The following is a 12349-nucleotide window of genomic DNA, read 5'->3' on the forward strand; positions in this document are numbered from 1 at the left end:
AATCCTTTCATAAATCAACCATGTTGATAAACATAACAAAAAACATGATTAGTCCACCCTTTCAGTGCCACAGGGGTGTGCCATGCCTTTTCACTTCTGGCACTCAAAGTGTTAAGTTAAACAAAAAAAGAAAAGGTCACCATCTGTTCAAACGAGTCTCATTAAGTTCAATATGAACCTTGCTTACCCTTAGAAGCATCTTTCTCTTCTTTAGCTTTGATCACCTTTCCACTCATAGATCCCAGTTTGCTTGTAAAAATTCCAAAATATGATCGAATTCTTCTTGGATTGGATTCAGATGAATATATCAGGAACTCCTCCTTGATCCCCCCAAAATGTCTTTATGCGGGTGTCTTTTTTTCTTCTATCCCAGTCGACTACAGAAGAGAAATAAAAAAAAAACAGGTGATGAATGGACCAGCTCAGACTGTCTACCTCTCACTTCCTTTATTAGTGTCCATAGGATCCAATGAAAGAGACAAAGAGACGTTTGCTACCTTACATTTCACAGCCAACAGCACTCTCCACCCCCTATTGAATGCCATCAACACTTAAAGTCATATCCAAGAATAGACATGCATGCAACAAGAACATAGACTGCTTCATCTGGATGAAGGATCTAAAGATTTCAGACACAGAGAGCATTTTTTTGTGTTTTAAACAACAAGAAATGGCCAATAAAATAATAAATAATGATATATATTAAATTGGCTGTTCTGGTAGTACAGGGGTTAATGGAATGTTTGCCTGCATCCAGATGATCTAGTGATGCTTTGTTGTGTTAGTAGTGAGGATCTAGCGCAGGGTTCTTGCTGCTTCTTCCTTACCTCGTCCCCCCTCTTTGTGTCTCTCTGTCTCTAATTAGTAAATAGAACTAAGAAAGATGCTCTGGAATAAAAATGAGATCATGAGAAAGAGGAACACAAAGCTGCCTGTTGTAGTAAAGGCTGGTCCAACGGGAGGCTGCAGACGTCAGATGAGCAGAAATGAGCTGGAAATAACCTCCTTGGATACGCCTCCACCTTCTAGAAATAGAGGGGAATTAGAGGTCCGCCTCCGGTATCTCTGATGGACCCCACCAAGACAGTCTCAACAAATGTCACTAGGGGTTCTGACCTCCCAAAGGAACCACCACTGACCAGCATCACTAGCACTATGAAGGGTGATGGGGAGATCCCCACCCCCACTCCATCCTCTGGACCACAACAGACTCATCCTCATCATCACCACTTTGTCATCAGAAGAGGTCCCTGATGACTGTTTCATTCTAAATATATCTCAAGTGTTGGTCTCCTGAAGTCTGTCTATTGATGTACCTGCTGCAACAAGCCCTACTTATCTTGATGTCCTGATGTTCACAGGTTCTTTAACAAAAATGTCACATGTATGTCATATTTCACACATCTATGGGCTCCCTTAAATCAGGGTTTTTGGGAATAGCTTGTTTCTGCCAACAACAGAGCAACAAAGTATGTTCCACCAATTCAGTCTCTACATGATTGTAACCCAGATTTTAAAGCTTTTCTTACTAGAAACAAACTTTTTAATAACCTTGCATGGCCCAGGGTAAAGTGTTATTGTGTTACACACATCCTTGTTAATTTAGATTGCCGGCACATGCATTTTTAACCAGGACTTGTAATATATGCTGTAGTATTGTATTCTCCCATTCAAGAAACCAAGTTGCCTTCAAGATTGTAAAATCACAAGACCAGGGCCCTCTTCTCCTTCTCTAACGTGTGTTAATCTTATTGTCATTTGAAATTATTTTTAGTAAGGATTTTTAATATTATGACAACGCTATGGAATCTGCTGGCGCTATATAAATAAATGTATTAAAATATTATGTCCCTATGGATCTGGGTTGCTTTGTCTCTCTTTAACCAGATGCTATGTAAAAAACCACAACCTGCCGCTGTTAACACAGACATTCTATAGAATTGTCTGCACTGTTAAAACATTCATGGCCGGTGTGTGTGTGTGAGAGAGACTTGGTGATATGATTAACCCTTGCAGCAGCCACAACAGCCTGCATTGTACACGTATGCATAGCGCCGGTCCATTAAATAGAGAGGCTGCAGCAGGTTTAGATATTTTAACTTCAGACCCAGTTGCTTTCAGGTTAATCTCATCACATCATGCTTCTGACTACAAACATTCATCTTATCAATGAGAGCTAACACATCACTCCCTGGAAGCAGGGGGTATGCATATCCTTAAACAGCCATTCATAACACAAGGGAGACAGCATATAAATTATGAGTGATATCATAGAGTATGCACTGTTAACTCCATCATTGCCAGGCAGAATGTCACGGTGTTGACAATAAAATAAAATCACTAAATTGTAAATAGTCTTAACGTTTTGGACACATATATATTTTTTTTATTTCTTCAATACCTTTGGAAAAAATATTAACAATTTGCCTGTGTAATAATGATGACATTACTTGAAAGAGTCAAACTTAAACACATTTAAAAACCTATGAATAAATCTCATGTGTGACTGCCAGTGATATATGTCGCTAATTAAGGAAGAGAGCAAAGCTATTGTTTTTTATAGTAAATATGCAAGTTATCGTAGAGAAACATAAGAACGTAATAGAAACATAAGAACAATTTGGCCCATCTAGACTTCTCATTTTCCTGACGTAGAGCTTTAGATCTTAATCAATTCTTTGTCCCTCACTATATTATCTTCTACCACTTCTGCAGGTAGACTATTCCATATATCTACCACCCTCTCTGTAAAAGTAAAACCTCCTTACATTACATCTAAAAATAGATGTAGGGAATGGTCTCTTAAATTCATTGTAAGAGTTTAGTTCAGTGCATGTCAAAAGCAATGGTCAGCCCACTCAGTAGTAGAAGATATTGAGTAAAATTACTCTTTCGATGCAAGTAAAGAAAGGTTCAGAGGAAAATGTGCCATTAATGAGCGATATATCAATATCAATATAATGCATTCACTCAAAACCTGTCTCTTTAAGCCCTTAAGTCTATGCCAGGGACTTTGCCAGGGTCTAAAAGAGAGCTGTCTATACTCACTGCGGCCAGTTGCAAGTGATGAAACCTATTGCTATAAAGTAACACAGTACTTATGATGACAAGGTTGTTTTAAAATAAGATACATCAAAGTGATATAACTATATGAGGAATATGTATCTCATACATCATACAAACTCACAGGGGGTCCCTACAGGGGAAAGCTGGCACCTTCTGACCCGGGGGGGGGGGCAAGTAAAGCCAAGTAGCCTCCTACCATGCACACATATACACATACTTACACATACTTAAACAAACCTACATTTATACTCACCAACACACACTCATGCTTGTACACGCTCCCTCTTACATCACTTACATTCATGCTCACACACTTACACATCCATGCTAACACACAAAGACTTTGGCATCTATGCTAACACACAAACACATACATGCTAACACACATACACATTAATGCTAATACACACTTGCATGTTCATGTTCACACACACAAATGCTTACACACACACATTTATTTACACATACACATTCATGTTAACGCACTCTAATTTATACATACATTCTCATTTTAACATACATGCATACATTCATACATACTCCTTCCCTTACCCTCTCACTCGCTCGCTCCCTCCCTCTCTCTCAGACCCCCATACCTAACTGGCAGCTAATTTTGCTAATTTTTGAGTGTTAGTGTATGCTACAGAGACCCCTATGCCCTGTATATATGAAATGTGTCTCTGGGCCGCCACAGCCCTGGGCTAGGAGTTTGGACTTTGGCTGTTGCCAGTCTGTCTCTGCTATAAATATTATACAGTGACATTAAAAGCGCCTGCACAACATTTAGGTAACATATGAGTACGCTGACTCGGTGTGCTAAAAATAAAGCTAATTTGCATCTTAAAAAAAATGTTACAACTGCTTTTATGCAAGATGTTTTTTTAAACAAACTTGTAAATTGATATTGTAAATAATGGTGCAAATAAATAAAAAAACATTTTTTATCCATACATTTGCTTGCAATTCTGTGTATTTAGTGTATAGATCTAGAAATGAAATATATCAGATCATACTTTATCAGCCTTTTTTTTATCCTGGAAGTAAACTTTTATATATTACCCAATAATTGAAATATGCAAAAAAAAAAAAAAAAAAAAATTGTAAACATTTTTAACTAACATACTGATCAATATATATATTTTTATTATTATAATTCATTGAAATCATCATTGCAATTTTAATGCTTTTATGGGAAATGACAGAAGAATTTGAAGCATTTATCATTGACAGGTTGACCAGTTGACTGGCGATTCCGCTGGCACAATGTATGTATTTTGGTTTCATGCTCCTCTATAAATGTTTTTCGGGGAATCAATCACAATGATTTGCTCAGTACAACCTTTTCAAATGGTTCATGGACATTTGTGGGAGTAATCAAAATCAAGATATTTCTATTAATTGAGTATTGAGTTTGTGATAAATAATATTGCGGAACCCATGACAGAACAATATTTAGAGCTTAATACTCCTAGCAGAACATAATAAAATTGGTTTTAAAGAGTAATTTCCTGTGGAACCATTACAGTGGTTATATTGCTGGTTCCTGCTAGTACATCTTTTATTTTTGTGAACTGAGAATCCATGCAAGTATTGTTTTTCACATTTTTCCTCCTTTAGAGTATGGCTGCTGTTCTGGGGACTATATATAAGTTAGTGCGCATATAGGTGCTTGTGTCTATAGGGCCAGATTGAGGATGACTAAGCTGCCCTGGCACCCAAATGATGTACGAGTGGCCAGCGGCTGGATACTCATGGCCACACATTATGGTTTTATACTGTCACAGCATGCAGACACACATAACTGGCCAGTAGCCCCACACTGTATCGGCCAGTGGTATCGGCCACCGGCCTGCAAGGCATTTGCTTAGTGAGCCAGAACAGCTAATCTAGATGTTCTATATAACAGGTTGAAGTAAGCCTAGTATGAGGCTTTAGATGGCATCTTAACAAACAGACCGGCTGTAATATGCACAGTTGGAACACACCATGCAATATGTCTACAATAGATATATTTCCATATAGTTTAATATAAATGGAATATGGGGATTATCCACCCCTTTTGTAAAGGTTAAAAATGATGCCAAACAGAGTCACTGTTGACCCCTGTTAAAGCTTGGCCTTTTTTGGATAAACTCAGTAGGGACAACTGCGGACTCATCAGAATAAACAGGTTGCAACGTGAGCTCTGCCCAAGCATGTGTTAACTGATGTCATTTCCATCCCAGGTGCAACCGCAGCACAACAAGGGGGGAAAAGCACACGATCGATTTACACCGATAAAAAAAACTCACATGGCTGTCAAGTCCATAACATTGATAAAGTATGCTGTCCGAGTATACTGACTTTCCATGCGATTGTACAAATCCATACGACCTACAATTGTAAAATCCATATGACCTATTTGCTTAAATGGGGCTGCCACTGCTATAGTGTCTTCTTTAAATAAGCTAACATTTTATCTATAGGGGCCTCATAAAAGAAAGGCCTACAAGTTATTAGAACAGAGTTTGGCCAGAGTGTCCAAGAAACAGCTACTGATTATAGGGGGCTTGCTTCTATTAATGCATAATAAAATGTTTTTCTTTGCATTAACCAGATCGTACGGTAAATGAAAGATTTCGTCGGACCATTCTCTTTATCACCCCGTGTAATGCAGCTCAGACCCAAGCAACGTGTATAAGTTTAGTGCATAAATCAACCAGGTCAATATAAAGTATATAACGCCTGTCTTTGTAATTAGTAATTGCATTCCAGACTTAGGCTTAGAGGTCAGAGAGAGTGGAAGCTTACTTTTAAGAGAGGTGATTTAAAAGAACATTTGACACACATATACACTTTTCACATACTGCTCATTACATTCAATTACATTAAATTATACATATTCCATATTGCTGTTACAACAGAGTCAGTAAAATCATTTAAAAACACACACAATAACAAATGGGTACAACAAGAGGAGAGGGCCTGCTCTCCTGAGCTTACAATCTAGTCAACCACATTTTCCTTTTATTGTGTGGTAGGTGGTGGTTGTTCTTCATTTTATTTGGCATTGCAAGGGTTCATTTACCATGTTGTCATTGGTTTCTATGGGTATATATCACGCGTTAGTACTGGCTATAGTTTGTAACAGTATTGCAGACTGACACTTTGTAACCATTGCGGCAGATATTTTTGTCGACGATGATAACAGAATTCGAGCTCCAGGTGTCAAGCAGCTACAGGTCTCTGAACATAAACGTGCGTGGAGAAACACCAATCAATTCATCTGCGTTATAAATGAATGCCGAGTTCAGGAAATTGGACAGGATGCCTCTAAACCAGCCAAAAACCTTTAGACACATACCCTTTATTCTGTTTATATTAGAAAAGGCTTGGATAAATATCAAGAGATACAATTATTCAGCTCCTGATCTGTTTGCCTGGATGTTCTTTTTACAGCCCCAAGCTATGGCTTGCCCAGGCAGTACCTCTTCTCATAGTATCCGGAGTCTTGCTTATGTCCTTAAAAATTAAAAAACGTCCTGTTTTTTGCAGACATCATTCCATTTTTTTATTGAATTTAGTGTGAAAACAGATATATCAGTGTGCATTTTGCAATTTTCCAGGCAGTTGTTACCAGGCTTGAACTGGCCAGCGGTCCACCAGGCATCTGCCCAGTGTGCCACCTTAAAGTGCCAGGGCCTACTAACCATTGCCAGTCCGGCCCAGGGAATTCTCAGGGTTTTTTCTTCTCCCAATGTCAGGGTCTCGGTGTGAAGGGGCAGATTCTCAGGGTGGCACAATCTGGAACCGATTCGTTCCGATTCCACATTGATCTGATGATATGTATGACTACTGATGAGTGATTTTATTACTGGTATGCCATGGTTTATATTCCCGTTTGAAAGCATGTTACTTAATTAAGTGTATCTTTAAACAAAGTCAAGGTTTCCCCAGGGACAGGTGGGTAACACATATGATGGGCTGCTACATAGAAGTGCAAGATGGGCTTTTAAATGGTTAAAGAGTCTCAGGGTCAGCTCATTTGGATTGCCAGGATATTAGGAAAAATATATAATGTACTCTTGGGCAGCAATAATAGTGTTATTGGTACACCAGAGTATGAAGATACAATGTCACAGCAATTTATATGGGCACAGTCACCGAAATAAAACCACATTTCGAATCTAGCACTGAAAATAATCTATTTTCTGTCTATTTTGTTATTTCATTTTTTTTTTCTACTCGAGCATAGCTTTCTTCCGCGCCGCCAAAGACAGTGCCATGGTATTTCATGCAAAGTCCCCTTCATGTCTCATGATCCCTCAGGGTTGCCTATATTGGAATACTTGAAATAAAATAAGCTCCTCCGAGAACATTCAGGAAAATAATATCTCGCACTATGGTAAGTCCCCACGCAGTGGCATCTCAAGCATTTTTTATTGTTTTTCACTGCAGAGGAAAAAAACATGCAGAGTTCTCGAAAGAAAAAAACATGCAAATCATGGTTGCAATACTTAACTCCTCACATGTAACGTTACCTATTGGAAAATGATGTCATATGCCAGCGATTTACTCGGTCAACGTGCTGGGACTGTGGGAGAGATGGAGACGGCTTTGCCGGTGGCTGTGCTCACCGCCATAGGCCAATCCCTCACGGCCTCCAGGAAATCTCTCGGCTTTCCCTCAGTCCCAGCATGCTGATTGAGTCTGAACGCCGGCAAATGACATCATTTTCCAACGTTCAGATGCATGTAGCGTGTTAGCACTGCTAGGGAGCATGAGACCAGATCTGTCACCAGCTGATGGACCACAAGGGAAGAGCCTCCTCCTGAGCCTACACAGGTAGGTAAGCTGAGAGGGGATCCTAAACATAGACGTAAATTTAGTGCATTATACACAGAGATTTTACGGTGTTTGAGCCTCCCCTGGGCTTTCTATTGAGGAACAGTCAGCATCTGCCTAGCCACAGCAAGATAGCACATTTTTTGAGGGACAGTCTAAACTTTCAGGCTCTCTAATGCTTTCCCACCAAGTCACCACAATGTCCCATGTTTTGTGGGCCAGTTGAGAAATTTAGTGGATCTAGAGGATGCGACACATACTCTTGAATACAACATCTAAGGTCCTGATTAATGTTATTTTGCCACGGTGTTAGTATTTAAGCATTTATTGATTTTTGAAGGTTCTGTGCGTTCTCCAGTTTTTGCATGGATTATATTACTGTCCATTAGAATGGCACAAGGGCAACGGCGAGTGTCCTGCTGTTTCTATAACAATAATCTTTACAGTGTATTATAATTCCAACTATATGATGACAAAGGCGGATGAAGCCTTTAAACACGAGGTTGGTCCGCCATGAGTGGGAAGAAACAATTTATTTTGATAAGTCCGTCCGTATGCATGGTATGAGATGTATGCCGCTGAAAATATTTCACACTTTACATTGACGAGAGCTTTAAATACCAAATGTAAACAAAGGTATGGTATTTAGTATAGTATATGTTTAAGTATAGACAAGTAAAGAAACGCCGCATAACTTTTAGTGCTTGCAAGACATGCTTGTTTAATGGCTAAATACAGATTTACACATTTGGGGGGGTCCAAAATGTAAAAAAGTATAGTTATTTTTTTTCCTCCCCCCCCCGGATAATATTATAGTACAAAATGCTAGATATTGTTTTGTCTCCATTATGTATCATCTCCCAGAGACAACACGTGGAGCCTGGATAGTCTATGATCTCTTAATGTTTTGTAAACAAGACCCGTTCTAGATCATAACGGAATTTGGCGAGCCAGAGCACGCGGCTAGAGAACGTTAACATTCAGATTCTTCTACTACTTTCAGCTCTGTGTTGTTGTATGATGTTGAATTAAATTACGTTGAGTTACAGGTTGAAGGTTTCTAGATAAAAGTTGTGTTGAGAAAGATTTAAATGAATAATGGTGGCATCTATACAGTATACAATTTGCCTAAAGCAGGGCACATACTCTGATTTAAGGCTGCTGTGTTTGTAGGTAAAATGAGAAAGATAGGCCTGTCCCTGATATTTATTAGGAGGTGTTTTTGTAAGGCTGTTAACAACTAAGCAACACTATGAACAAAAGGTCATAACCTAAAACTCGAAGCTCAGAAGCTTAGATGTAATGTAAAGGATGTTTTACTTTGCCAAGTGGGTGGCAGATAAGTGGAGCTGCCTCCCAACAGAAGTGGCAGAGGCTAATGCACTGACAAAGACCAGAACAATGGCCAGATAAGGATTGAGTCTTTACATCAGGAAAAATGGACAGACTAGATGGGCAAAATGGTTCTTATCTACCGCCATATTCAATGTTTCTACTACCCTTTGTCTTCAACAATAGTTAGTCTGTTGATATATGTGTTTTAATGTTGTTGCTAAATCATAAGAGGACTCCTCCGGTCCCATCCTTATCTGTGTGTGAAAACACTTAATTTTTGGTTGACTGTAATGTGAAGAAGAGGCTCGGCAATCCACAGCTCTCCTCCAAAAATCTGCGTCATTAGACATTTAAATAATTAAAAGCTATTTATACGTATAATCTTGCTTAATAATGTGTAGTTACATTGACTGATTGTGTTAGAAACTGTTTCAAAGATACATTAGACAATCATTCAAAATAAATAAGAAAAATAACAGTATCCATACTTTAAATGCACAGCCCAGGACCCTATCGCTGTCCATACATAGAAACAAAGAATTTTACGGCAGATAAGAACCAGTCAGCCCAGCTAGTCTGCCCATTTCTCTTGATGTAAAGAAAAATCTTTGCAGTCCTTGCTCTACTCTTAGATTCATGATATGCCTATCCCATGCATATTTAAATTCCCTCACTGTTGAAGCCTCTATCACTTCTGCTGGGAGGCTGTTCCACTTATCTACCACCCTCCGAGTAAAGTAAGATGACCCTGCCGTTGCCCCTTCTGCCACCTGTTCGCACTAAGATAACTTGAGCAGTTACATGCTGAAGTTTGATTTATACACATTACAACCTTTGCCTTCATGCACCAGAAGCAGAATTTTCTTGGGGTGGGAACTAGGATTTAAGATCATTCGTCCCATTAGCATCAGAGACATATATGTTTATATCTAAATAATAAATTGTGTACCTTGCAGCGGTGATGTTATTTTGTCAGCGTAATGCAACAACAATTTCATTTAAATGTCAAGTACAATTCCGGCTATCTTTAATATAAAGTTCCTGCATAAGTCAGACCTGACTCCATAGTGCCATTTTATCTGTCCACTTTAATCCCCTTGCTGTATAAAATCATACATTTTTGTATTATTATTTTATGGTAACGAGATACAGTTCAGGATGAACAAAAACACACACGACAATTACAAAGCCACATGCGAACGTACGTTCCTATATCTGCCATGTGTCACATTCAGTAACACTAATTTTAAATACTTAAGCATCTTCCACAATAACAAAAGAATAAAACTGGGAGATTTTTCATGGCTCGGAAACCTTTGCAACATAAGCTTTTAGCTAAAATACATTTTTAAATTTAATTTACATAAATTACATTTTTGTATACAATATAAAATTAATATATATATATATATATACACATACACACACATTTATATATATATATATATATATATATATATATATATAAAACTATTAAACGTTTCACACACCTCTTTGGAATGCATGAAAGGCCCTAATGTAGAATTAAATGAACTTGTATTTAGACACCAAACCATAACTAAATCATTTATAAATGAAAAATAATTACATAGATATATGTAAATCAGGTATTGCAGTTAAAAAACTCTTAGCCTGGGACCATCGGCTTCCAGAAACTACTCTTTTTTTTTAGTCTTTTTTGTACTTTTTTATGGAAGATCAGGGTTATGGGGACTAAAAATAGTTACATATATATATTACAAATAGGTAAAAAAAAATATTATATTCTAAAGTATTTTTCCATGCAGATCCAGATAATATACTGGCCCTGAAAACACTAAATTGTTTATAAGCCACATATTAAAAACAGGCACCTTAAAGTAATCCCCGCTGCTGTTCTGCGCTATAAAATGTGATTTTTTTTCTAGAGCCATAGGTATATATATCGACCTACCTTTGCTTGAAAAGTAATGCGTGTCCAGAATGATTTAATACAGGTAAAAGTTTTCACTCCAAATGGGTTAAGGACAGTAACCCAGGTTCATACCCTTTGTAAAGAAATTGTCACTTTCTTAACAATATTATTAAAATAAAAAAAAACAAATAAAAACCCCAAAGATATGAAATCAATGCCAGGAGCAATTATAGGGGTCATCAGCTGAATGCAGTTCACACTAGAGTAATTTGAAAAGTGGCAAGTCACAGGCTGTATATTGCTTCTATTTTTAGAGTAGCTGAATTCCTGTGAGCAGTCTTTTTCTTTCCAAGTTGCTCTAAGTGTTGAAGACAGCTGTGTCTGGATCAGCTTACAGAACGAGGTCTCCATCAACTTAGGGAAACACTCTGAAAAGTCAGGTCCTTCTTTAAAATGTATCAACAGATATCGATGACCAAGAAGATTTGTGAAGCTGCACGGGACGGTTGGCAGATTTCCGTAACTGGGGAAGACCAGCCAAGTGGCCCAGCTCACAGTATTCAGGCCTGTCTAACACCAATAGGGATCCAGACAACGTATACTGCCTTTGCTACTCTATACATCCTAAAGGGCCCATGGCAAATTGCAAGTAAAACACAGCAGTGTGTCTACTACTGGCCCAAATTTTTGGAATTAGGACATCCTTGGGGACAATTGTCCTCTGACAGCCCTTCTCTGGCAGTTGTATATTTACAGGGATGGTGGTTATGTGGGGGTTTATAAAGGGTAGATATGACATGCTTGAGAAAGGCCTTGAAATAAGATTTTGAAGAAGAAGGAATATGTATCTTAGATGACTCAGATGCTCATTTCTTCCGGAGAAGTTCTGAGTTTAACTCTCCATGGTCTCATTTCTCCAGCTCTGATGGGTAGAGTAAAACAAGTGTGCAGAATTGAGAAGTCAGAGTGGGAGTTCTGAGGACTGTGTTCTATCATGGAGGAAGAAGTTATAGACTATCCCGCCTCTGAGATTAGCTAACAGGTTATGACTTCTTACTGCAGCAAAGAAACCTTACACCACGGGTGACGTGGGATTCAGTTTACTTACACGTGTTATGCATGTGTGTTTACTTATGTCAAACTCAGTGTGCATCACTGTTCTAAATAAGTGCTTGTGAATTGCCTAATCAAAGCATATTTCGCAGCACCATATGATGCATTTTCAACAGA

The 12349-nt window shown here is 38.4% G+C and overlaps 1 protein-coding gene across 4 annotated transcripts in view; it reads right to left on the reverse strand.

Moving 5' to 3' along the window:
• FGF13 (fibroblast growth factor 13) overlaps positions 1 to 11370 on the reverse strand; it is a 119209-nt gene extending 107839 nt beyond the window's left edge. Inside the window, exons 1-2 of one of the 4 annotated variants that reach the window (XM_053474276.1) lie at positions 11159 to 11370; positions 188 to 377 (exon numbers count right to left, since the gene is read on the reverse strand). In XM_053474276.1, coding sequence (XP_053330251.1) covers positions 188 to 236 — 49 coding nt within the window. In that variant the 5' untranslated portion in view covers positions 237 to 377; positions 11159 to 11370. Of the gene's footprint in view, positions 1 to 187; positions 634 to 827; positions 976 to 11158 lie in introns of those variants that run through there. The other 3 variants (XM_053474275.1, XM_053474274.1, XM_053474279.1) reach the window with 3 other exon arrangements.
• Between the last annotated feature and the right edge of the window lie 979 nt (positions 11371 to 12349).

Source organism: Spea bombifrons, chromosome 8, assembly GCF_027358695.1.
Source record: "Spea bombifrons isolate aSpeBom1 chromosome 8, aSpeBom1.2.pri, whole genome shotgun sequence".
Lineage (NCBI taxonomy): Eukaryota > Metazoa > Chordata > Amphibia > Anura > Pelobatidae > Spea > Spea bombifrons.